The 25638-nt window shown below is 39.2% G+C and overlaps 3 protein-coding genes across 4 annotated transcripts in view; 2 read left to right on the top strand and 1 right to left on the bottom strand.

The window, feature by feature from the left end:
- The first annotated feature begins 2109 nt into the window (after window positions 1–2109).
- On the top strand, window positions 2110–5806 carry LOC146478340 (uncharacterized). The gene is made up of 3 exons (XM_085111880.1): window positions 2110–2776; window positions 4387–4548; window positions 5616–5806. Exons 1-3 carry the CDS (start codon window positions 2377–2379, stop codon window positions 5789–5791), a joined length of 738 nt encoding a protein of 245 aa, XP_084968006.1. The 5' UTR covers window positions 2110–2376; the 3' UTR covers window positions 5792–5806.
- A 1441-nt stretch (window positions 5807–7247) lies between these two features.
- Window positions 7248–8523, bottom strand: LOC146478339 (uncharacterized). Its single transcript, XM_085111889.1, has 2 exons — window positions 7879–8523; window positions 7248–7447 (listed from the first exon to the last, which is right to left on the bottom strand). The coding sequence occupies exons 1-2, from the start codon at window positions 8285–8287 to the stop codon at window positions 7248–7250; spliced, it is 609 nt and encodes a 202-aa protein (XP_084968015.1). The 5' UTR covers window positions 8288–8523.
- A 1842-nt stretch (window positions 8524–10365) lies between these two features.
- The window catches only part of LOC146478334 (lysosomal-trafficking regulator-like), an 83242-nt gene continuing 67969 nt past the window's right edge, over window positions 10366–25638 (top strand). For both annotated transcript variants that reach the window (XM_085111844.1, XM_085111843.1), the window contains exons 1-11: window positions 10366–10728; window positions 12158–12249; window positions 14045–14198; window positions 14810–14903; window positions 16506–17996; window positions 18817–18976; window positions 19554–20826; window positions 22141–22359; window positions 23627–23934; window positions 24602–24686; window positions 25458–25524. In XM_085111844.1, coding sequence (XP_084967970.1) covers window positions 10636–10728; window positions 12158–12249; window positions 14045–14198; window positions 14810–14903; window positions 16506–17996; window positions 18817–18976; window positions 19554–20826; window positions 22141–22359; window positions 23627–23934; window positions 24602–24686; window positions 25458–25524 — 4036 coding nt within the window. In that variant the 5' untranslated portion in view covers window positions 10366–10635. The remainder of the gene's footprint in view (window positions 10729–12157; window positions 12250–14044; window positions 14199–14809; window positions 14904–16505; window positions 17997–18816; window positions 18977–19553; window positions 20827–22140; window positions 22360–23626; window positions 23935–24601; window positions 24687–25457; window positions 25525–25638) is intronic.

Raw genomic sequence — 25638 nt, 5'->3', positions numbered from 1 at the left:
TATTGATCAGTTCAGCTAAGATCGATAAGCGGCTTGAAGTATTGCTGTGCCATCTAAAATTCAAGTAACATCGGAAGAAAAATGTTGTTACGAAACGGAAAGCCAACAGCAGTTCGAAAATTCGGGAAATAAGGATTTGTTTTCTAAACGTTTCTCAGACTTAAGAATTCAGTTCAAGAACCCCAACAGATCAAACTGTTTTAGCCAGCACTAAAAGATCTCTTTGAAAGTTCTGAGAACGGTCTTGGTACAATGTAATATCCAAGTACATTATTTTGAAGTGCTTTTCTTAAATATTCTCTTTGCGTGCCCCCGCCTTACATTTGAATGCACTTTGCGATAACAAAGTAACAATTATAAACCTTAAGGCCCGGTTCATACGTCGAACTTTACATGAGCCGGACCTAATCATTTGGTTCGGCGCATGTAAAGATCGACGTATGAATCAGTTAGGATCGACAGATTTGTATTTGGGTCGACCCGCCGTTCTATTCGACTGCGCCAGTCGAATAGAACGGCAAAAGTTCGACTTCGATTCAGACGTCGAACTTTACATGTGCCGAACCAAATGCATACGTTATGTATAAATTATATAAATTATATCTATCCCAGAGGTCTGCGCGTTCCATCGACTTGGCATGCGCAAAGGACTTAATTTTGAACAAGATGCGGGAAAAGAGGAATGTGCTTGTTCTTCTTGTTTCGAAAAAAACTAAATATGTCTGAGATGCGAAAGATTAAAAAAAAATCTATTCTTGATATGCACACGCACTTCAAACCGACAGAAACTTTCCAATACAGGCTATATCAAAGGCGAAGCCTCAAGACTTCTCAGAACAAAATCTTCAAAAACAACATTTGAAGAAAACATTACTTTATTCAAACAGAGATTACGCCACAGAGGTTGCCTCGATAACCTTATATATAAAACTCTTTCAGAAGTCAATTTCCGTGAAAGAATGTCGACACTACAAAACAAACAAATAACGCGCAAAAAACATTTTGCCGTTTGTTACGGAATATCACCCTTTTGTGCCTAACCGAAAACAATTCAGATGAGTAAATGGCACTTGATAGAAAATCAGCCTCTGCTAAGAGGGATCTTCAAAGACCCTTCGTACAGAAAAGGGAGATCTTTTAAAGACGTACTCGTAAGAGCAAATTAGCTTTGAAGGTCATATTCTTCCTATCCCGACCGATAGGAGCCGTGTTTGGCCTGTCTTCATTATTTTTCCAAACAAGCTCTTCCATGTCAGAATTCATCTTTCCCGTCATTTTGAATCTTGTCGAGTATAAAAACAGCTGCTGACCACGAAAATCTATTTTCTCACTTGAGCTTTAATTAAGTTCGACTTCAGTTAGGTTCGACGTCTGAATCAACTGCCGAACTTAATTATTTGGGTCGACCTTAATAGGTATTAGGTTCGGCTCATGTAAAGTTCGACGTATGAACCGGGCCTGAATCAATCGTCGAACTTAATCATTTGGGTCGACCCAAATAGGTATTAAGTTCGGCTCATGAAAAGTTCGACGTTTGAACTGGGCCTTACTGATCAAGTTAACGCGTTCCGTACGTGATCTGATCGAACTTCTGTTTAATTTGCAATTCTAACGACAAATTTTAATAATTTACAATTGCTGAATACTATTTTGCTTATGGAGCAGCATCGCTTCATTTAGATATTGTGAATAATTGATAAAGTTGAATTTTTCAAAATAAAATTGTTCTTAGTCACTTTTCCCTATGAAATTGCACAACTTCTTCCCTTATTGGCATCTTCGTGCGACAATAAAGTTTAAATTAGTAAAATATACGTTTATGTAACGAAAACAAGATGGATGGATACGTTAGACTCCAAGCGGGCATTTTTAAAGATACGAGCAAACAAATCGCCACATGTAGTGAGTATACCAGCTGGGTCGTCGAGTCGCGCATTTACATACGTAGCAACGAGTTGGGAGGATCTTTTTTAATTGTAGAGACATTCTTGGGTTATGTAGAAGTACATTTACTAATTCCCAAAGGCAAGTTCGATTAATCCGGATATTTCGATTGAAGTTGTTTTCTTGTCTAGCACCAAAATGCCGTGGAAACTCATTAGTCACTCTCGCTGGTTATTAGTTAGTTGTTCGTAAATATTGTCATTTCTATTAATACAAAGCTGTCCGCTAAGATAGTGAGTTTAATGAATATTCAGTATCTCTGGTACAATTTCTAGAAGATCAAAGAAGCCTCGCCCCCATCAGACGAGTTTCCTACGATAAAAAACGCTGATAACGAGTTTCGTCGGAATTCATTATTGAAAAATATTCGCTATTGCATATAATCCTCGTCGACTGAAAGGCCATAAGAGTGATATCTACAAACTGGTAAAAATGGCTCTGGTTAGACCTGTTACTATTCTCCAGGACAAGGAGGCTTCTTCGTTCAAACTGAAAATTTTAAGATTTCTTTTCATCGTGAATGTTTGCCTCAATGCTGTTCCTGGATCTGATTCAATATCACAGCAGTCGTTTTCCAGTTCTGTTCGTCGCGGCTACATCACCTATCACAATAAGTATCTGGCTGGTCATATTAGAGAAAGACTTCACATAGATGACTGGTTGGAATGCCTCTCTGCTTGTGCAAGTGCTGAAGATTGCATCTCTTACAATTTTGACCCGAAATTGGGAACGTGCGAGCTTAACGACGGAGGATTATCTGATTTGGGGAGCGAATGTCAGGGAGAAAAATCACTGATCTTTTCCCAAGGATCAATCTTTCAGCAGATCAGAGGTAGGTGAAATTTGTCTTGTCACTTTGTTAATTTAACCGAAACAGCTGGAAAGTAGAGCAAAAAGATCCTCTCGGAACTGAAGGAGTATTCTTGATAAGGTTGACTCTTTAATGTTAGAAATTACAACAAAAATGCTTATCTATGTTTTGTTTACCGTATGAAGATGAAATTGAACTAAAGGATGTCTTTTTGAAGATTTCACAACAACTCCTATAATTTCGCAATTCACTATTAAAAAGGCACGATTTGGAAAACTCAGTTTTTTTAGTAGCCTTTAATGAGCAAGACCCTTTGTTGTCAAGTTTGGTTTAACCACAAAGACCCAACAAGCACTGTTTTTTTTTGTATTGGATTTAACTTCCTGCATCTTCTTGAAACAGCTGTCGCAATTTCGGCTTTTCTTTGGTTTCAAAACATAGTACCTGTGAACAGTAAAATGCTAATCCATGTTTTGTTTACAGCTAATTGTAATAAAGTTGTCATAACAAAACGAAAAAGGCAAATATAATTAGAAATTACCAAGACGTGCAGTTCGATTCTGATCCGTAACTGAACGATGCAAATGAATTATACCTTTGACGTGCTTGAAAATTTTAACCTTGATAAAATCTTAAACGAAAAAAACCTTTTTAATTTCTGTCTTCGTCCCTGTTTAACAAGCAAATGCAAAACATAGGAAGTGTTCCAAAGTCTGTTCATTTCCGAGAGGGTATGCGTGGACGTTAATTGTTCGATGTAGTTCCGACAACCATAACAGATTTAAGACAGCGCATCGTAGCTCATATTTTGCGTTGGAACATGAATGGTCAAATCAAACGTCGCCAACGAAGCTTTTAAGACATCTGGCTGGAAGTAATTAATTTTTGTAGTGTATGAAAAAAATATCAGAAGATAAACGTCGGGTTTGTTTAAAATTATTAAAATTTCTCGCACGTAATACTGAAACAAATGGATAATACGGAACCGTGATCAAATCGGTAGAAACTTACACCAAGGCGTGCTTCTTTTTTACACTTCCCACGCAACCCGATTAGCATTTGTGGTCTGTTCTACGATGAAAAACTACAAAATACTGCAAGCCAAAAAATTTTACAGTTTCAAATAAAAATTGTGACTTAGAAATTTTAATAAATACTGTCAGTTTATAACCGCAAGGATTCGCAGCTAGGTTTGCCGGCATTAGTGTTTTACGAATCTGTACTATAAAATAAATTACTATTGCGATAATGTGTTCAAATGTCTGGTTTTTTTTTTTTCGACCACTCCGCTCTTGCAAGCCTAGATTTTTTTGGAAAAAAGGTACATTGTTTAAACCTTCGTCGCTTATTTAAGCAATTATGCAAGAAGACCGCTAATATTTATTCTCGGCTAGTTTCAAGCTGTTGTTAGTTGGTAAATTAAATCTGACCTTCACGTCGCTGTCTTCAAGACTCAGAGCGCTAAAAGCCTTATGTTCAGTGATTTTTCTCTGAAATTCTGTGATACTTTTATTAAAACTCATTTCAGCTGAACACTTCATTGAAGGATTATAAGCCGTGAGATACTTCAAAGCATTTTTCTCTCATTTTTTGAGGTCCTCAGCAATTCCTTTTGTAATTTTCTCAAATAGACATCAGCTATTGGTCACCATGGCAACCCTGGGGTTCCTGTTCAATAACGTGTGGAGTTGGAGTGAAAATGCGCATGCGTGTTTGTATGAAATCTGACATTGTTGGAAGTTGCAATGGGCAAATAATAGACGAGATGGAATGTAAACAAGGAGACTGTCCAGGTAAGATTTTTCGCCTTTTAATATCAGCAAACACCAACCCCCTTCCCCTCCCAAAACCTACAACCCACCCCCCCCCCCTCCCAAATATAAAACTTGAGGGCTTCTTATAAATTGCAAATGGTGTCAGATGGACTCCTGGGCCGCATTTTGAATTAATTTTGTTCTTTTCTGTATCATAAGAACGGATAGTAGACTTTTCTCCGTAAAAAATGCAATTTTTCTGTTATACAATCTTTATTCAACTGCCTAATTTACACCATGAATGGGAAATAAAAGAAAAAATTACTGAAGCGGTGGAAGCGTCTTGAAAAAATTTGAACGCGATTTCAACGCCTTTAGAACGCAGTTTGAACGTGTTTAAAAAGCGTTTTGAACGCGTTTAAAAGACGCGTTTTAAACGAGTTTTGTCCGCGTTTTAAACGCGATTTAAACAATTTATACGCGTTTTCAACGCGTTCTAAACTGCTAAGTTCTTCCAGTTTTCTCACACTCATAAACCACGCAAAAATACCTTTGAATTAGTAGGCATCTTCCTTAAGAAAGTAGAGGTTCTTGGACTATTCCGAGATACGCATAACATATGCGCATTAGCAGAAGGAGACACCGTCAATAAATTACCGATTCAGTTTATGTAGTATCCGAGACCTTCTGACCACAATTTAGCACGTCGTAAACTGGTTTTCTGCCGATTTTAGCAAGGGCTGTTGGAATTCAAAAAGAAAATTGGTGGTAACCACGCATTTTTGAGAAATAACTCAGCAACAATAATCCAAAAAAGCAGTAAAATACAAAGCAATGTATGGCGTTTTTTTTTTTCCAGATTGAAGCTTTATTATCTCTGAAAAATGCGTGGTTACCCCCAATTTTCTTTTTGGATACCAGGAGCATTTCCCAAGTTCTGCTTTCTCCACGTAGTTTTAAACAAGGCAAAAATATCCCTATATTTGTAGGCACCACCCATAGGAAACCCGAGTATCTTGAGGTGCACAGAACGTATGCTCCGTAAAAAAAGTAAGCACCGTCCTTAAATTCCCTTGTTTTAAACAATCCCATTTTTTGCCTTTTAGACATTTCAACGTTCTGTGTTGATAAAGCAGATGGTAATTACCAGGATGTAACGAACTGTCACCGATTCATTCAGTGCTCTGGACAACAGACCTTCTTCACTCCTTGCTCGCCAGGACTCGTGTACAATGAAGCAAAGGATCGCTGTGATAGTGACACTGGCTGTTTTCATCGTTGATTGAGGATGGTGGCTACTTTTACTACTGCGCATACGTTCTGCGCATCTCGAGATGGTCATAGAAAGCCGGGTTTCTTAACGGCGGCGCCTGCTAAAACAGAAATATTTTTGTGCGGTTTATAACTACGCGGGGGAAGCAGATCTTGGCAAGAGTTATTGGAATCCAAATAGAAAAGTAGGAGAACCATGTATTTTTCAGAGATAATTCAGCTTCAATTTGGGAAAAATTCCACATATTGTAAGTTTTGTATTTTGGCACTTTTCGGAATTATTGTTGCTTAATTATCTCTAAAAAATGCGTGGTTTCCCCAATTGTCTTTTTGGATTCCAATAGCCCATTCTAAGATCTGGTTTTCCCGCATAGTCATAAATTAAACCGCCCAAAAATAATTCGGTGTTAGTAGGCATCGTCCTTAAGCTAAATTGATATTATTTCCCTTTTTTCCCAAAGAATTTCTGTTTCAAGTGCACTCAAGCTTCTGTGACTTTTTCTATGAATCACCCTAGAAACCCGGACAGAATATTTTCTACTTCCTTCATAAGCTTTTAAGGAACCGACTGATTTAAGCCAATCAGAGCGCACGTACGTTGGCTTTTTAGTCATGAAAATGTTATTTATAATACTCATTAGCAAGATCTAGCAATATCCCTCCGATTATGCCTAGCGCTTTATTAGAACAATCGGCTGAAGCTGATTTACTGAGGAGGGAGAACACACAAAAAAGGGGCAGATAAATTCCTTCTGACTACAGGAAACGACTGTAGAAAAGTCCTTCTTATCTTAAGATCCTTTATAAAACCGAACACTGGACCTTCATGACGATAGCCTGAACGTAGCGCATTTGGAAACAACAATTAACTGTTGAAACTGACAGGATTAATTTTGCCTTTAGCTCTATTTATTGAGGTTCCAGTAGTACAGCTATTTGTACAACGAGTTATATCATTGTAATCAGTGTTGTTGTCGATTTTTCAATTAATATGATACAATTGTTATCGGTAATTTAGTTCTTACTGCAAACGTGGTGAACAGAAAACCTCAGGAGTCGGGTCATGAGCTTCTAACAGACAATAATTATGATGATAATAATAAGGTTAGGATCGTTTATGTTTAGGGTTTTTAAGTGGATAACTTCGTTAAAGTCGTAGCTACGTGAAAGCGCCCTACGATTGTTTTTAAGAAATAGCATACAGATGTATAATAATAATAATAATAATAATAATAATAATAATAATAATAATAATAATAATAATAATAATACCATCGCAATTATTATTGTTCATTCTAAAGTGTGCTCGTCTTTATTCCATAAGAACTAACAGTGGTTATAACTATTTTTGAGTTAGCAAATAAAATCCTTAATTAAGTGCAACCATTCATAACACAACAGTTTGCTAGCAAACTACTCTTTCCTGTGATGCTTTTTGCCTTTGAAATGGTGAAACTAATCCTCAGTTAATCACAGTCACCATCTTTGCCCTCTCCGTCACTGTCTTTGTCACACTTCTTTTCTTCCATCTCTGTCCCTCTGCATCCGCCGTTTTTAGAGCCAATACAAACGCGTTTTCGCCTTTTCACTCCATAGCCACATTTTTTCGAGCACGGACCCCACTTTTGCCACAGTGACCAGTAATTCAATGTGTCTGTTCGAAAAGCTAAGGAAGAGTTGCACATATTGCACGTTAGAAAGACATTTAAAAATGCTACTTTCGAGTTGCTGGGTTATTTTTGTATAAGAAACTCATTATTCGTTGTGCCTTCGGAAAAGAATGTCGGGGGGATCAACTTCACTTTGCTCAGTAGCAGCTGTAAATGACAACCGATGTTAAGGTCCTCTCAATCGTGTTTTCACAGTACTAGCTTTTCGGCTTTTCGCCTTCTTTATGGCAAAAGTAATTTTTTTGCAGCAAAAAAAGGATTTCAAATCGAACAAAGTAGATTTTCTGATCTGTTAAATTATATTTTTTAAGCCGCGCAAACAAAGCATTACATACGAAGAATAGGATTTTTTTGTTTGTTCTTCGCAAATTCATTCTCATTTCCTGCCGTTCTTGTTCAAACAGAACGATTTTTTTGCAATGCTTACCTCTTATCTGATGAAAAACCAGACCTTGCGAGAATAGCAGCGACCGTTCCTCGTGACATTTTCGACCCATATCAAATACTCCTCGGCTGTTAACCTCACACATGCCTGACCTCCGGTCAAAGTTGTAAGAAATACAAGCTTCGGTGTTTGCACAAACAAAAAGGCACTGCAACCAATCATCCAGGCGAAGCCTTTGCATCACGTAGCCTGGCAGATACATGTTTTGATGTGTGCTGTACAGAGGAACAAAATTGGAGAGCGATTCATGCGCTTCTGAATCTGATCCAGGGCCTTCTTTACACCACTGAACATTTGCGAGCAAAAGGAAGCTTAAAATTTTCCACTGAAATGCCGAGACCTTTGAATTCCCAAGAAAAGACAACACTTGTTTAAGCAGTGGTGTCCGCATTTTTCTTTTGATATTGTTGTGAAGATGGCTAAAATTATCTTCAGTGTTTGTGGCAAATGAATGATCGAATACAGCGATGTGATATTTATGGAGAATTTCTTTCCGTGAGCCTGTAAAGGGTTTGTAAACTACCCTTTGACTTTTGTAATAAATATCTCACCGGAGAGCTTTACTTTGTAACATTGATCTGAAAAGTGGACCGGATGCATACCCGAAATGAACAGAGTATTATACAGAGCAAATATACACATTTAATTCAGTCTAAAAGGTTCTGTTTCTTCCTATTCATAATTAGTGTAAATTTTGTAAATCGAAAGTGATATATTATCTGCATGTCATATTTGATTAGTCGGTCAGAGTTATCAAAGGTTATTAGTGTACGTGATAGATTTTTTCTAAAGGAATTGTTAGAGATTAATATTTACCTTAGTGAACATGTTGCCAAAAAGCATCCATTAACAAAACAGCATACCAAGCACTGAACAAATAATTCCGTGATGGGCGACCAGTTTAATTTTCTTCAAAACCCAATATCTTGCAGTTGTACGATCGGAACATCTGCCTGATATGATTTTCAAATAAAATCCCCCAAAACGAGAACATATGTAATGTAACGAATTATTCATATGAGACTTTTAAATGTAACGGACCATACTGAACACAAACATCGGCAAAAAAATCGGCTGTGTTTTATACCTGCCGACTTTTTCTGACTCAAAGTCGTGAGATTTTTATCCTGGAAGTGCCAGAATTTTCCAAGACGACACGACTATATCCGAAGATTTCCTAAGACGCCCGAATATTTCCGAAGGCGTTCCGAATAATTCTAAAGTTCCGTAAGAAAATGATTATGCTCCATGCGGACCTTAAAAATCAGAAATTTCAAGAAAAGTATCGCCATTTATTCATTTTACATGGACTTTTTGTTTCCCGCATTGGTTTGAGTTTACATACTTTTAGAAAGTGTGTCACTAAGGCTTTAAGTTAATAGCTCAAATTTTTCAACCAGGGGTTAGAAATTAGTCACGGCGTAAGCGTAAGCTGGCGTGAGGGCGAAGTTTTCAACCCGTAAGCGTGACACTCACGTTTAAGGCGCTGTTACACTGGGCAATTTTTCTTGCAACTTGTCTCGCAATTTTGTTGCTACACAAGTTGCACGAATCGTTACCCCGTGTAACATGCCCTGAAATGAGCATGTCTCGGAATTTTTTTTTTGCCGCAACAGTTGCGAGAAGTAGAAGTCAGTTCTACTTCGTTCAACGATGACTGCAACAAAAACGTGCGAGACAACTTCATTTCAGAGCATGTTACACTAGGCAACGATTCGTGCAACTTGTGTCGCAACGCTGCAACAAAATTGCGAGACAAGTTGCAAGAAAAATTGCCTAGTGTAACAGCGCCTTAAGGCTTGAGAGTTGGTAAGTGTAGTGTTTTATAACATAGCGCGCGTGCATCCTAATCTAATTCCTATTGGCGTCATCATGGTACATTTCTCAACATATGCACGGCCGTGCGTCCATCCGATGACGTGTGCAAGTCAGATGGAGAAGCATGCAGGCGCTATGTTATAACAAGCTTTTGAGAGAGAGAAAACACCATAAAAAAATGTATATTTTTTATAAGAGCTTGCCGAAGTTTAATGAAATGCTAATATTAAACCGATATGGGAACCACTTTCACCTTTGTGTTTTTGTACAGCACATTTAGAGAATTTTGTAATTAATCAGGAACAAAAACTTGTTTTCCAGGAATCATTTACTTTATTTTCACTATGTTATAAAAGAATTGGTTCTCGCTTTTAGCTGTACGTATATCGAGTTATGGATGCACTTGGGAAGTTTGAGAGCACTCAAGAAGCTAGAGTTGCTCGAGGCGTACTCTTAACTTCTCTTGTCGATATACGCACGCTAAGCATGAACCAATTCTTAATTATAACGCTTCTGCCCAGCACGTAACAGCAACCAAAGCATCCTCGTTGCGATTTACAGCGTGGAGATGTGAAAAAACCCCGGAAGCCAAAAACTGCAAGATTAGCCGGAAGTGATCATATTTTTAAATGGCCAGCGGATTTCCACAGAAGTAGTGTCTGAATCTGTCGTTTTGATGCAAAGCATCGTAAAAATGCAATCCTAGAAGGAAGACAGATAAACCACGGATTGTCAGAAACTCTGTTTTCCTCTTACAATATGTCGTAAATGAGGCGAGTGAAGTGCAACGCGGAGATCGAAAATTTTGCAGCCTCTTTCGTACGTGCTCACTTCACTTTCAATATGGTGGTGGGACCTCATCTTTCGCAAGTCCTGGCAAGCCAAGTTATTAAATAGCGTGTTTTTCGCTGTAACATAAAGATGACGAGCAGAATTAGAGAAGAAGAAGTTTGTCAACGGCTTCAGCAGCTGTGGGTCTCGTTCAAGAGCTGTACTTCATTTGAAAATCCACAGGTACGTATGCGCAGTATAATTTCAATTTCTGACCTTTCACTGTACGTAGTAGTAGTAAATTTAACTCAGTGCATTTCGCTATCACTAGAGCTTGGTAAATATCTTAGAGGTTGAAACATAAGTATTGAGTTCTTTTGACAACCCTGATGGATAAATTATGGAATGCAGGCCACTTATCAAAAACGTATTAGGAATAACAATAGTGCCTATTGTAATCTATAAATTCTATTGATCACACAATCTGTTTGCTTGGCTTTCGATAATATTTGCAGTGTTTGTAGCTCTATTCCATCTTTGATAGCCACTTGATAGTATTTATGCACTTGAAACATATCTAAATTTTAATGTTCCACTTATAACTTGAGAGCAGACATGTTTAACCCTTAATAAGCCCTAATATTAAAATCTATATTCGCCTGACTGTTCTCATATATTTGTCGTGACACTAGTTGGGAGAATTTTTTTAAACATCAAGAAATTTTATCTGTCGTGATCATTTCCTTCATTCTCCTGACCTGTATGTTTGATGACGTAGTGATAAGGTAAGGAGAATTTAGATGTTGGTTGCTGTTGGGGCTTATAGGATTAATGAGGAAAAGAGAGAGATGAATGGATCTACAGATTGGGTGAGAGATTACAAAAGAAGAACCACATAACAAAACTAAAAGAAAGGTATCGAGTTTTTGGACTAGGTAGAGAGAGGCGATAGGAAGTCAAGTTCTTGATCTAAGAAAAAAAACCTAATGAAGAGCCCTGCTTGCATTCAAGCTGATAGCCCCGGCTTATCTTCCTAGACGGTGAACTGACCACTGCCCCCTCTGTTATCACTAGCGCAAACTACAAAGGGTGGTATTATTAATCTAAGTATCAACACGCTTGAACCAGTGACTGGATAGTCCAACCGTGGAAATCATAAGTCCAGCATATGAAGCCTGTGACACACCTAGCAATTTTATGTGCCGATCGCCGTGATCAGTGAAAGTTGCCAGGTGTGCACGGTGCAACAATCGCAATTTTCGTCGGTCGCCGCGATTGGCATATAAATAGCTGATATCTGGCATGTCAGATATTGGCGATTAAATTTGCCGGCATTTGCCAAGTGTGCCCATTCCCATGATTTTCTACGCTCATCGCTGTGAATTGCCATTAAAATCAACTAATCAGGTTGGGTGATTTTATCACGTGACTTTTCAAAAGCTCCTTGATGGAGCCTGGGAACAAGGTTGAAGTGCCACTTTGTTGCGCTTGGTGAAGCAAATTGCCAGGTGTGTCCGCATTAATCGGTGGCGAAAATTGCTTGCGATTTTAGCTGGCGATTAAATTTGCTGTGATCAGCGTATAAAATTGCTAGGTGTGTCGCTGGCTTTAGCGACCACTATTACACCACTGCACATCCATATTTACTCAGGCAACAATGTTTCATTTGCAGGAGAAAAGCAAATATCTAGAGTCTTTCATGGTGGAGTTCTTGAATGCCTATCATACTGTTAAAGGAGAACTGAAGAAAATTGCAGGCTTTGGGTAAATTGCCATTTGTGCTCAGTTTTTATGTTCAATAGAGACAGGTCTGAAAACATGAGCCATTGCATATACCAAATGAAATGATACAGCGGTGGTCAGACAATGCCACAGCATCCATATCAGTTTAGGGCAACATTGATTTAGGGAACCTCTATATAACCAGTATAACAAACAATATTCTCTGCCCAGCCTTTAAAAGTGTATGGAACAGAACCTGGATATAATGAACCAATTTCCCTTGCCCCTTGGCACTTCGTTAAATTGAGGTTTCATTGTAATGGGGCAGGTTTAAAGGAGGCACGGCAAAACCTCAAGGTGTGACAGAGCTTGCCAACAGTTAGGGCAACTTTGATTCTCGTTACATGCCTTTCCATGTATTGAACCTAATGCATGAGCCGTATTTTCCATGTACACACTAGTTTAGTCCTTTGATCTGCGTAGTCCTGATGGAGTGACAAGTCAAGCATGAAACTTTTACATGCACAAAAGTAGGTTTTTGAATTAGTCATCAATCCCAGGTTGCACCAAAGTGACCTTGACTGAACGTATTACACTTTCTGAATTAACTTGTCATATCATAGTCAAATTTAATTGTATTAGTTATGGTGTATGAAAGATACACTGTCTGAATTAAGCTTAAGTTATTAAGATTCTACTTTATGATAACCTTCAAAATTCAAATCCACTATCTATTCCACAGACTGTGGAATGTAGATCTGAGGCCTACAGTATTTCTAAAATCATAATAACATCTGACCAGTCATGAGATTGGTTATTTTGTATGCATGATGCTCCTCAACAGAGATTGATTTTTATTGATTTAAAAGGTCTATTTTTAAATTTTGTTTTCAGTTGAACCTCCCGTAAGTGACCACCCAAAATGTCAAGCCTAGTTGGTGGCTTACGAAAGGTCAGATCATAAGGGGTCTAAATTTTGAACTCATTAGCATAAGGTGACTCCAGAGGTTTAGTAGCCACAAAAACGTTTTTGAACCTTCCAAAATTATATTGCCAAAGAATTTCAGTATCCAAGTTGATGGTTTGCTTGTGATAAATTACCTAATACGTCGAATGGGACAAGTCTATTTCTGGACACCCGGTACCTCCGATTGTGACATTCATGTCCTTTGAATTACCTAAGAATACATGTGATAATGTTACAAAGGCAATTTGTCCAACTTCCAAGAGGGGATAGATACACTTGTATCAGGACATTTGTGCCAAGTGGTCGCTAATGGGAAGTTAAAAACAAAAGAAAATTGCAAACTGTCATCTCTAAAAGTTGTTGCGGTGCCTACGAGAGGTTCCAAACATAGTGATTTGGCTGAGAAATTTTTGGTATTTTGATCAAGTGGTCGCTCAAGCTAAAAGAGAGGTAGTCGCTTACAAGAGGTGGTCGCAAGATGAGGTTCGACTGTAGTACTTCTTGAAAGGCATTTGGTTAGTTTGTATTAAAATAGGACATTTTCACTATGGCGTCATTTGACTACAACTACCAGAATCCTTCAGTTTTTTGTTTTCTCATGCTAATTAGAGCCATTGTTCTTTGCTGTCCACTGGGATTACAAAATTTGAATTTGAAAAGAAAAACCATGTGAATTCTGGTAGTTGTAGTCAAATGATGCCATCATGAAAATGGCCTATTACCAACCATTAACAAAAATCATAAATTATACAAGCAAATTAATATTGGGTCCAATAAGTTATGACTACTTTTGAGAAACATTCACCGGAAGTCATTGTAAATCAGTTACAGTATGTAGTGGTGATCATTTCCCAACTTTTTTTTCTCCAGTGACATTTACAGTGTTAGCAATGTACTGACAGGTGAGTTCCAGGCGGCAATTCTTCTAAGATGCCAAGAAGAAACTGAACAAGCACTGGTTGACTATCTTTGCCATGGACAGGGTCTGCTTCTGCTGCAGATGTTGTGTATTCTTGCAAGCAAGGTATGACCTTAAATGCAGAAGTAGTAAAATCATGACCTTGAATGCAGAAGTAGTAAAATCATTGATAGAAATTAGATGAGATTATTATTAGAGTGTTGAAGTGTCTCGAAGCATATGTCCTTACAGTTCCCTGGGCTCTCTATCCAGCTCATAGACTTTGAAGTAAAGGCAATCTTTCACTTTGACTGAGAGGAAATGATAAACTCTTAATTTAATGTCTATAACTGCTTGGTCAGGTGCTGAGTATCCAGTTTTTCGAGAGCATGAGATTTAACTTCAGCACCATTTTTCAGCAGGTCATAAATGGATTTAATTCATGTCTGAAACAGATATTTTATTTTTAGGCGATGCTTGTTAAAAATAATTTTTCACTTATTATTTATCATTAATTTTGCCTTTTATTTTCATTGTAATCACTGCACAATTTCACCCTAATTTCACAACCCCCCTCCCCCCCTTCACACCACCCCTGGGACTTTAACCCCACTACTTTAGTCACCTTGTGGTGCAGTGGTTCAAAGTGTCTAACGGGTGTGTGACAATTCATGGTTAGTTTGACAGTAACTGCGGATATGTTCTGATTGTATTGATCCCTTTTTCTTTTTTTTCAGATTGCTGGATGCAGCTTAGAACTGGCCAATCTCCTTGTGTCATTATTGCCTGTCGTTCTCAGGGTGCCTTTGCAAGACTATGATCCACTTTATGGTACAGAATAAGTGTGAACTAATTTTTTTGTAAAACAGAACTAAGTAATTGGGCCATTTTGTAAGTGAAGCTTAATGTAAAATTCTCTCTTTCATATGCAAGTGTGTTTCATATCATGTGAAAGAAAAATGTTATTTTCCTATGGGGTGAGGGGCAAGAGGGAAATTTGCTACTTTATCCTTGGCTAATGGGTAGTCTTGGTATAAGAAATGTAGTATACTTGATGGGTAATTTCCAATGCATATTCTAAAGAGCAAATAACAGCAAAATAATAATTAAGAAAGTATACAAATACTAGACGAAGAACTAGCAAATTGCACAAAATCAAGGCCACAAACTAAGAGATATTTCCTCAAGAAGAATGTACAGAAAATTGAAGATAACATCGCAAACTCAGTAGAACTATAGCTCTGTACACTCAGCTTTATGACAGTCCTTTGCGCCAAAAAACCGTCATAAGTTTTAATCTGTTTGTGAAAAGAGAGGTGCTGTCCAATTGGCTAACTTTTGCATGCAAGAATGTTACAAGTTAAGACCCTAGAAAGTAACAAATACAACGTTAAACTGTTTTGAATATACACCTAATGCAAAAATGGCTGACATCTTAATATTCTTTTGTGTCTTTTCAAATTAGCCTCACTAGCCTCGTTCAAGGTAAAATATTCTTTTGATATTTGAACTCAAGAACAAGGCTAGTGAGGCCAATTTAAATGTAGACAAAAGAATAGTAAAATGTCAGCCATTTTTGCATTGGGTCTATTGTAATCAATTTTTAAATTGTTTTAACATTTCATACAAATTAATCTGTTTGGTATTTGTTATTTGTTTATGCATTCCAAAGCCTTTTCACATACCTTGGGAGCTTGAAGCCATAGGGTGGGTGCCCCAAATGTCCTATGATTAATTTAATTACTGTATCCACCACTATTAATTGCAATGTACCCTGCTTTCACTTGCTGCCAAATAATGCTTCTTAAAGTAGGCCATTGAGATACCCAGGAAATGTCCAGTTTATCAGGGAAAGGGACTGTTTATTAAGGGAAGATGGCGCACCAGTTCTGTTAGAATCTCAGTAACAGGCTACTGCTTTTTGCTTTCTGATAAAGGCTTGTGTGGAAAAAAACCAAGTGTCATTGTATTCAGCATGTACGTGCTAATTTGGGACACATTTCAAATAGAACATAAACTTGTTAAGAATCCCAACTTGTGGGAGGCAGACCAGTTGGCTATTTACAATCTGCAGCAGAGGAGTTGAACTCAGGACTACCAAGAACAAAGCTATTGAGTGGCAGGGTGAAGGATTTGAACCTGGGACCTCCAGATTTCAAATCCAGTGCCTTAAACCATTCGGCTATGTTACCTCCTACCAGTACATCAAACTCAGCTCCCTAGAATGTACACCGAATTTCAGATCAAAAGGCTAAAACCATACATTTTGGTGCAGTACTTCACTATGTCGTTAATATAGGGAAATACAACCCCAGTTCATGACTGCGTTAAATGTAGTTACTTTTCTTAGCATTTTTAGGTCACTACCTCTGATACATAATTATGTAAGGCGTGCAATTGAAAGTTCTTCTTTTTCGTCCTTTAATTTTCTAGGATTAGAAATCGTTTTGGCTGACTTTGATGATTACTACCGTGACTCCAAAGGCACCTCTCGCCATGCCGATCTTGCCAAGGAAATGATTCTTGAACTGTGTTTTAAAGATCAAAATCGATTCAAGACCCTTGAATCTGAGGATAGTGACCTTCCTATGCAAAACCAAGGAGCCACAGGTGGTGATGAATGCTTAAAAAGGGCAGATGCTGACACTCAAAGTGATCATTTTGATCTACCATGTTTGTTGAAGGGCAGAACTGAGAGTCCCAGCACCACGGAGGATAGTGACATGCCCACTAGTATCACTAGCGTGACAGACCTGGACACCACAAGTGCTAATATCAGTGAATGCTCTGATACGGAAATTGCCAGTAGTAACGCAACTGCCACAAAGGGCAGTGACCTCATCAACCGACCCAGTCCCCATGGCGTTACTCACCTTAAACATGGCGTCGAAGACGGAGAACACACTACTGTATATTCAAGCTTGGTAGTTGAAATGGGAAGGCACTCCCGCATCAACAACTTTCAAATTGCACTCCTTCTGGTTTCCACGCTGGAAAACCTAACATGTCACGGCAACTCCAGCCTTCACGACCCTGGTCTTTTAATGCACACAAGCGGCCCGCTCATAGAAATTCTACATACACTGAGCGACGCAAAAGAGAAGAATGCAGATGTCCTTTGCAGCTGGGAACCTGCAGCACTGACTGCTGTTCAGCTTGTGATTATTAGAACTGTTTTTGCAATTCTTTACACTACATGTAGGAATACTAAAGCAGCCAAACAGCTGTCAAAGTCATCATACGTTGGAAAACTTGTAGAAGTAATTTCAGAGGGTTGTCTTGATAAAGAATTTCTGTCAACTCAGCAACATCTTGAGCTTGCCAAACGCATTGGGAAGGTGAGTGATCGTGGCAAAGCGCTTGATTCGAAATTTTCATCCTCATATTTGTGGAGAACATTTCAGCATGAATTACTCCTGGGTTGCTCTTTGCAAGGCCTCGCGCTTTTTGTGACAACTTGCCTTCATTATGGCACCATGATCAATTCTACCTTATTTGTATTGTGTCAGGAGATTTTCGAACAGTTTTCCTCCAAAGGAGCGTTTGAATCTGTTGCCATGTTGCTTTTGAAGTTTGATGAAATTTACCCTTCTGAGTTGAGTGTTCTTGAGAAAGATGATGACGTTGACTCGCAAATTGCTTCCCCTGCTCAAAGGATTGAACGGTATCCAAAGAATTTGTCAAAAAGGATTGTAAGAAGTTTAGGAAAGATGATCTCTGTGTTGAAGAAAGGCAAGAGTTGCTGTAAGAGTTCGAGAGAACTCAGTAGCAGAAAGAGTTCAATGGCAACTCCTGGGTGGCCTGTGGTCCATGAGGAAGGTTTTGTTACGTACGAAAGGTATCCCCAGAGCTCTGAGGTAGAAGAAAGCTCAGAATCTGCAGCAGACATGGAGTTTGAAAGTGAAAGACAAGACCAATTTTCAGGTGCGTGACACTTCCATTTCAAACACCTCTTCTTCTCCTCCTCTCATTTCTCCTGTTCGTTCTCCTTCTGCTCCTCATCTTACTCCTCTTCCCCTTCGTTCATCTTCGTCTTCCTTATTAGTTTTGTTATCATTTTCTCATCTTCTTCCCTTGTACGACTACCACCTCTACCACTTTCCCCTTTTCTTCTCTTCCTCGTCATCTTCGTCCTCCTACCCCTTTTCTTCCCTTTCCCTTATTCCTAAATTCTTCCTCATCTCCTCCTCACCTCTTCTTTGTCGTTTCCTTTCCACACCTCCATCTTTTTTCGCCCTACTCTCATCCTGTCCGTGCTTCCGCTTCGCCCCCTTGTTCTTCTTTCTCTCCTCCGCCTCTTCTTTCATCCCCCTCCTTCCCCTCCTCATATTCCTAATTCTTTCCCTATTTCTTCTCTTTCTCTTCCTTCTCTTCCCTCACCCTTTTCCCTTGCTCCCCTTTCATCTTCACTTTCTTCCTTCCTACTCTGTCTTCCCTTCACCTTGTCCCTCATTCCTTCCCCTGTTCTTCTCTCCCTTCTTCTCCTCCTCGCCTCCTACTTTCCCCTTCCTTTCCCACTCCTTTCCTTTTCGTTAACCCCTTTTATCCTTTTAACCTTCCTCCTCTGTCCCCCCATTCTTCTTGTCATCACTTCTCCCACTCCTCCACTCCTCCCCCCATTCAACTCCTTCTTCTCCTTTTTTTCCTCTCCATCACCCTTCCTCTTTCTCTTCCCTTATCGCTTCCATGTCTGTTCTCGTTCTCTATCTCTATCTTTATATTGATGTTTGCAATTCTGTTGTAGATGACCTTTGTGCAGTGTCCAGACCTGCTGTTGCTTTACTGACAGTTTTCAAGGAAAGCAAGAATGCTGAGTTCCGGTTGAACATATTGAGTTGTTTGGAAAAAGTAGGAATTTGCCACTGTGTGTCACCCGAAATTTTGGTAACATCACTTCTGAACAGGTATTTCTGTCATTCATGATGTAGATGACACTGATGTCTGATCTATCCGGTCATTTCTGAACGAGCATATCATGCATTGCATAAGCAACTTGCACGTCTAGGTTAAGAATAGTGCTGTTAGTAATGTTCATGATGTTCAAACGTTTACAGGATTAATTTTCAAGTATAAAGCTGTGCCTTTTGTAGGAATTGAACCCAATGTTCTTTGAGTACTGATTTAATGATTGTCACTAGAGTTTTATGGTTTCTTTGAGTGGATATACATAACAAAATTTTGGTGACAGATTCAAAGAAATCTGCCATTGACTAGGTTATGTGTCAGTTAGTATTGTCCGATTGAAGGGTTAAGGAAAGCACAATTATTACTGAACACTTAGTTACCGTACAAGTTGTTCCAGGAATGATCTTGGTGTTTGTTAGGTTTAAGAAGTCGTACCTGTAATCATCCTCTACTATACTCAAACCTTGGTATCCAAAATTGTTTCTTAAATGGTGGAATGTAGTCTCATCCCCAATGATTGTCTATGGAACTGTCACATTCAATCAGCTGTGCAATCTTGTTTCTATTGATTTCAAGATTTGTTGACCAGCCCAGAGACCTTCAAGGTGCCATGCTGAAAGTCATCAACCAGCTAGTACTCACTGAAATTGACATTGTAGACGAGAGTTTTGATGCGCTGCCATCGCAATTTGCTCATTCTAAGAAGTTGCAAAGGTCACGCTCCAAGGCAACAAAACAGAGCCCGGGCAGAAGTGACAGTGGCTTCTCGGCCAGTGATTTCAGTGCTGCAGGACTCAGTGCCCATGTAAGGGATTTGGCCAAAGATGCAAAGCCTAACTGGACCTGTCTGTCACAGTACTGCATGCTCGTGTCTGCAAAGGACACTGCTGTTGCTATTGAAGTCATGAAAGCACTTAAACCTTTGGCCACGCTAGGTTCAAGATATTTAAAAGAGGAGTTGTTCAGAATGGTTGTTCTTCCTTGTATCTTGCGTTGTGATGGCGTCTTCACCGAAGATGTTGCTGAACCACTTCAGAAAATTAGAGCCAGGACTTGGACTGGATCTTTCAGCGCCGAGTGGTTACAGCGTAAAAGGTCATTCCGAGGAAGTCGGTGCTCGTCTTTTACAAACAGAGATAGCAGTCGTTTCTTGTCTGAAGAGATTCAGGCAGAAGATGGCATTTGTAAAGAAGTTCTTGGGCTTTGCATCTGTTACTTGACATCGCTTCTCAGTAGTTCTGCATCACGAGAACTTTTTCTGAACTGTGGCGGCTTAAGTGAAATGCAGTGCTTTCTTGCATTACCACAGCTTCAACAACCAGTTCTTCGTGTCCTTGAGTTTCTTGCCAATACTGAAAATCGAGAGGAGTCCAGAAAAGCACTTCATGCAGACACTGCAGACCTAAGTGGTGGGTCACCAGAGACAAGCAGCCAAGAGAAGACGGACAGCAGAGTTTGTTGCCAAAGCTTGCTTACTTTGCTTCAGTACACAACATCCTTTGTTGAGGAAAAGAAGGACGTAGATGATACCCCATCAGAAGTACCTCCGCTGGTCTCATGCCATCCTGTTGAATCATCCTTGAGGGTTCACGTTTGGAGGTCATGCCTTCAGCTTTTGGTTTCAAACGAATTGTTTTGTGAACGTTTTCTGGAGAACAATGGATTATCGTTCAGTTATGGTCTGTTGTGTCATTTGTTTGAAGTGTTCAAAGGCCATTCCTCGTTTGAAATAACTGATGAGGTACAGAAGGATGAGGTCCAATACGTGAAAGATCTTGTGAGCTTGTTTGAATCCGTTTTACCAGTTTGTATCAGAATGGCTCATACTGAACACTGGCAAAACAAAGAGGTAGGATAATGTTGTGATTGTTATGTGCAATGTTGTTGAACCCGCAACTCCTATTACAGTCAGTCTACGTCACACATGACCAGTATTTCCGAGAATGACATGAACATTCGAGTTCCTCTTTGTAATGTCCGGCATTTGAATCGAACCTTGAAGATTTCTCTAGAAGTGTTTCCGAAAAAGACACAATAACTTAAAAAAAAACAAAAAACAAAAACAAAAAAACCAAAAAACCAAAAAAAAAACAAAAAACAAATTAAAGATGCTTGAGAAACAAATAGTTGATGCTGTATTGTAAAGAAAGATTCATAGCTTTATACCGTCAATAAACTAGGGAAATTTTTGCAGGAACTGTAAAATCTCGCTGGCGATGATGTTCAAACCTGACATGTAAATTTCAAAACTCCGTTCAAATTTCAAAAACACTAGTCTCGCGTGAGGTAGATAGACTGCAATTACATTTTTATGTACGGTTATCTATACTTTAAACAAGGGATTATTACAGTAACTATAACGTCCACAAATCCATTATTAATTTGCTAAAATGTTATAAATGAATTGGCCATGATCAATGCAAAAATGAATGTATCAACAAAGTACGAGAGAGAATGGATGTTTCATTAGTCAAGCTGAGACCAAGAAGAGAGTGTGTTTGACTGTGGATAATAGGGAGCTTAAGCAACGACGACAGCAACAGTAACGAAAACATCACCCGAAAATATGTCTTTATTTCATTTGTGCTACTTCGCGATTATTTCAACTCGTTCAACTCTTACAAAAACGACGAACTATCCAGGAACCAAATTGGTAGGGCTGGCGTACACGTTAAGAAAGAAAATGAAAAATTCACCGTCGTGCGTTCACGTTCTCCACTCATTAAACCTATTGTTTTGCGGCGTTGTCGTTGCCGTCACCGTCGTCGTCGTTGCTTAAGCTTCCTAGGCTGAGTTGCTCGAAGCATGGTTACCGCTAACCATTGGTTAAGAGGTATTAAAACCTATAGGTTGTCATGGTATTTAACCCGGGTTAGCGTTAACCATCCTTCGAGCAACTGGGCCCTAATATTCAAGCCTGAAGGACATGGAAATCCTGATAAAATATTCCGTCTTGAAGTTGCTTTATTTTTGCTGTCTCTTCTCATACAAGGGGTTTAAGGGGAAAAAGGTAAACGAAAAACGGTCAAAATCTATGGCTATAAAGACTGGATATTCAAACTTTTGACGCTCATTATATTATTCTTTATCGTGGTGAACTTTTTGCGAACGTGAGAGCAACATCTCCTGACTTTTTTTTTTTTGCTGTCGTTTTGTTTTACAGACACTGCCCAGTCTAGAACAGTTGGTAGAAGAGGCAAAGAAGACGTTGTCGCAATCTAAGACTTTGCAGAGATTCCTTGGCAAGGGGCTAAGTGATTGCTTTCTTAAGGCGTCGACATGGCAACTGGATGGAACAGCAGATTTTACTCTGTTAAACTCTGAAATGAAGCAACAAAGGAATGAAGTCTTCAGGAGAACGAGTACTGGAGACAGTCAAGAGGTTTGCTTTCCCATTTGATAGATAAAAGACGTTCCACATTTTGTTTTGTTTCAAAAGAAATTCTAAACAGAGAGATTTAGAAACTCGTTTACGGCAAACGGTAAACGTGAGATTGACGTTTATGTTTTCTTGGAAAACTTAGTACATAGATGAGAATAGTGCAAAACAGTTCTGCCCTTTCATGCTAAGGCAAGACTACTCAATTTTACTGAGAAACTGAAGACATTGAGCGGCAAATGTAGGATAAACATGGTCACGTGGTCATTTCTGCCGTTTGCATAAATGTAATTCTATATCTCGCCATTTTCTTGAAAAGGAAATACAATTTATGTTGAGGGGGTTGAATTTGTTGTTCATCTGAATTTCTCTTCCACTAGCTAGCCAGTTTCTGTGCTCTTATGGTATATTATAGTATCTTTGGTGTTTTCTATGCGAGTGTATAAATGTTGTTGTTGGGTGGTGTTCTGCTGTTTGAGAGAAGAGGTTTGCCCGGTGTTATTATTCAGGTGAGGATGGTTCTGTCCTATTTATAAAGGCTGTTGCTGGTGACTGGAATTGTGGTAACAAATTTACGTATATCAGCGTAGTTCTTGGTCTGCTTATTGAGTAGATAAACGCGGGTAAGTGGTCCATTGGGTTGCAAACAACTTGCTGGGGTTCTATTCTCTTACGAATAAATCTGTAATGTCGAACTGAAAGAGTGAGTGACTGGAATTTTGGCAACTTCTGGGATGTTGTCTTCGGAGTCATTTACAAATGTACGTGTATCAGCGTGCTGCTAGCTCTGATTATTGAGTTGTTAAGAGGTATCTGGCCAGTTGTTACCAATCGCAATCTGTTTCACTGAGAGAAGGGTCTTAAACTTGGCGTTTGCCATGTGTTAAAAGACTGTGCTCCGCGCGTAGATAGTCGTGGTGTTGGAAACTGTAGTTATTAGGCCTCACGGTGTCTGCTGTTGTTCTTTTTTTCCAGCGTAATTGCTAGTGGACCTATTGAGCAGGAAATGATTTCTTAGCCAGTATGGCGATCGAAAGTAACAGAAGTTTGCCTCTGCAGTGTATGTTAAAACGCTAAAGTGAACCCACTGAATTTGCTACTGAGCGTTAGCCCTAGTAAGAACACGGGAGATCACACGAAGCAATGAAAAACGTTCGACCTCAGCGGTAAACGAACCCTTCCGGATTTGATCAACCATTGCTCTACGGACTGAGCTACGAGGTTAAAGCTAAGTTACGGTGGTACATCCGTATTCTGGTTTTTATTGCAGGAATGGTCGACTCCTTTGGAAGATGACGATGCTGATGACAATGAAACAGATGGAAACCAGAAGGGAGACAACTCCATGTTGGAGGAGGGTTATGATGCAGATCAAGAAGGCGACTCGGACAGAAGTGATGAAACAGAACAGAGGCCAGCGAAAAACAAGAAGCAACCTAAACAAAGACGAAGGAATGAGGATTCAACGAGTCAACAGATTACAAAGGGGCTGGTTATTCACCCACAGATTTGCAATATCATCCTGCAGTTATTGAAAGTGTGTTACGGTACCAAACTCCAAACTGCAGACTCAGAGAGGTATGCAGTTGTAGTTTGCTTTGATATGTCAATCACGGCCCTTTTGAAGAAAAGTACGGGTTCAACAAAAACTCAAGCATTGAATTTATCCATGCCTTCTTCTGCTCAGCACTGATGGCAATGACCCATTACATTTATAGGACAACGTGGAATGTTCTTGGAATCGTCACAGTTATTGCCAAATAAAAACTTTCTTTCGGTGAAAAGCAGCCACCCCACCTCTTCCAAGTCGTGCATATGACGTTCAGTAGCCGACACCTATTGAATTTTTTAGGCAGCGTTTACACGGGCGCGGTTTTATTTGTAACCGTATAGCTTTCGATGCGGTTATGCCTTTCGTTTACACGGCGCCGATCGAGACCCTCACTGAAACCGGGCCGTTTTGAAAACGCTATCTTAAGTCTCATTGTTGCTTAAACCAGTGTGGAATCTTTTTGTTTGCACTCTTGCCTGCATCGGTTTGTGTACACGGTATACCAATTTCACGAAAGAAGTACAAAATCTGCAGACGTTTCAAACAACTGTCTTAGTTTCGACGTATCTTTTGCTCCCTTTTTTACAGTCAGAAGAGGTATGCATTGTTTCTCATGATGTCGATATTACTTGTACGACACTTACAGAACATTTGTTTCATTTTCTGTATCTTTCTGTGTCTTCCTTCCTACAGTTTGCAAATTGTACTTCATGCTGTTGAGAGCCTTCTCTTTTTGGTGAAAGATTGTGAGGAGAATTGCCGAAGGCTTTGTGAACAGGTAAGCTGCCCATCGTTAGTATGAGGTGTAGTAATCTGTGATATTTGGAACAATTTTCTTACTGTGCCTTTCGATAACATGTGGACTGTGAACTTCAAGATGCAGCCACCCCGTTACATTTTTCACTGCCGTCAATCAGTGCAGTGGGCCTCTTAGAAAACAAAGTCGTTTGGCTCAACGGTGTCAAAAGGTCATGCTCTATGGCTTTGACTGGCGGATTCGATCCACTTTTCAGTTTCTGTGTTTTCGCGCTCATCTGGTTTTCGCCGTAATTAGCAGCAGTGCAACACGCAAATCTTTAGCCGTTTTTTTTTAGTTCAGAGTTCGCATGTTATTGAAAGAAACAATAAACAAACGAAAACACAAGAGCTGTAAAATCACTTAAGGCCAAAGCCAAATTCACATTACTGTTCAGTCACAGTTGAATTGTACTTGAAATAAAATGGGAAAGGCCATACCAGCCATTTTCGTCCTGACAACCAACCCAGCTTTTGATAACTGCGCGGGCGACTGAAAGCTTCCTTTATCTCTTCTTGTCATCTGCAGTCAACAATAGACGCCTGTTCGCATCACCATAGAAGCGTTAAAAGCAAAATTGAATTGAGATGTAACTCTAAGAACTGTGCGCTGTAATTGAGCTCTAACTACTCTAAGACGCGCTTTAGAAACAGAATCGGAATCAGATGAGCCTTTCTATTGTAATGTGTTTTTTCTGTGTGTTGTATAGTGTTCTGCATCTGATTTCAATTCTGCTGCCTTCTCTTTTGACAGGGACTTGTCGGCACTCTGCTAGAATGCTTTCATGATGTAATGATAAAACAAGATCAGGCTTTGAAAGGCAAGATTTTTCTTTTGTTTTGACACAAAGATGAAATAATTATTGTGAATGTAACCATATATACAGTATGTGTGGGTTAGTCAGACATTTGCATTGGAAAATACACATCTTCTT

Source organism: Pavona decussata, unplaced genomic scaffold (assembly GCF_977016875.1).
Source record: "Pavona decussata unplaced genomic scaffold, jaPavDecu1.1 SCAFFOLD_64, whole genome shotgun sequence".
Lineage (NCBI taxonomy): Eukaryota > Metazoa > Cnidaria > Anthozoa > Scleractinia > Agariciidae > Pavona > Pavona decussata.
This window is presented reverse-complemented; position numbering and strand designations above follow the sequence as displayed.

Bases quoted from the DNA above. Each gene is read 5' to 3' on its own strand.
- LOC146478339 (XM_085111889.1), bottom strand. From the start codon at position 8,287: ATGCGGACACCACTGCTTAAACAAGTGTTGTCTTTTCTTGGGAATTCA. The intron at 7,448-7,878 runs GTAAGCATTGCA...ACTCTTCCTTAG, and splicing joins GGTTTTTCATCAGATAAGAG to CTTTTCGAACAGACACATTG.
- LOC146478340 (XM_085111880.1), top strand. From the start codon at position 2,377: ATGGCTCTGGTTAGACCTGTTACTATTCTCCAGGACAAGGAGGCTTCT. The intron at 2,777-4,386 runs GTAGGTGAAATT...TTTCTCAAATAG, and splicing joins AATCTTTCAGCAGATCAGAG to ACATCAGCTATTGGTCACCA. The intron at 4,549-5,615 runs GTAAGATTTTTC...TTTGCCTTTTAG, and splicing joins TAAACAAGGAGACTGTCCAG to ACATTTCAACGTTCTGTGTT.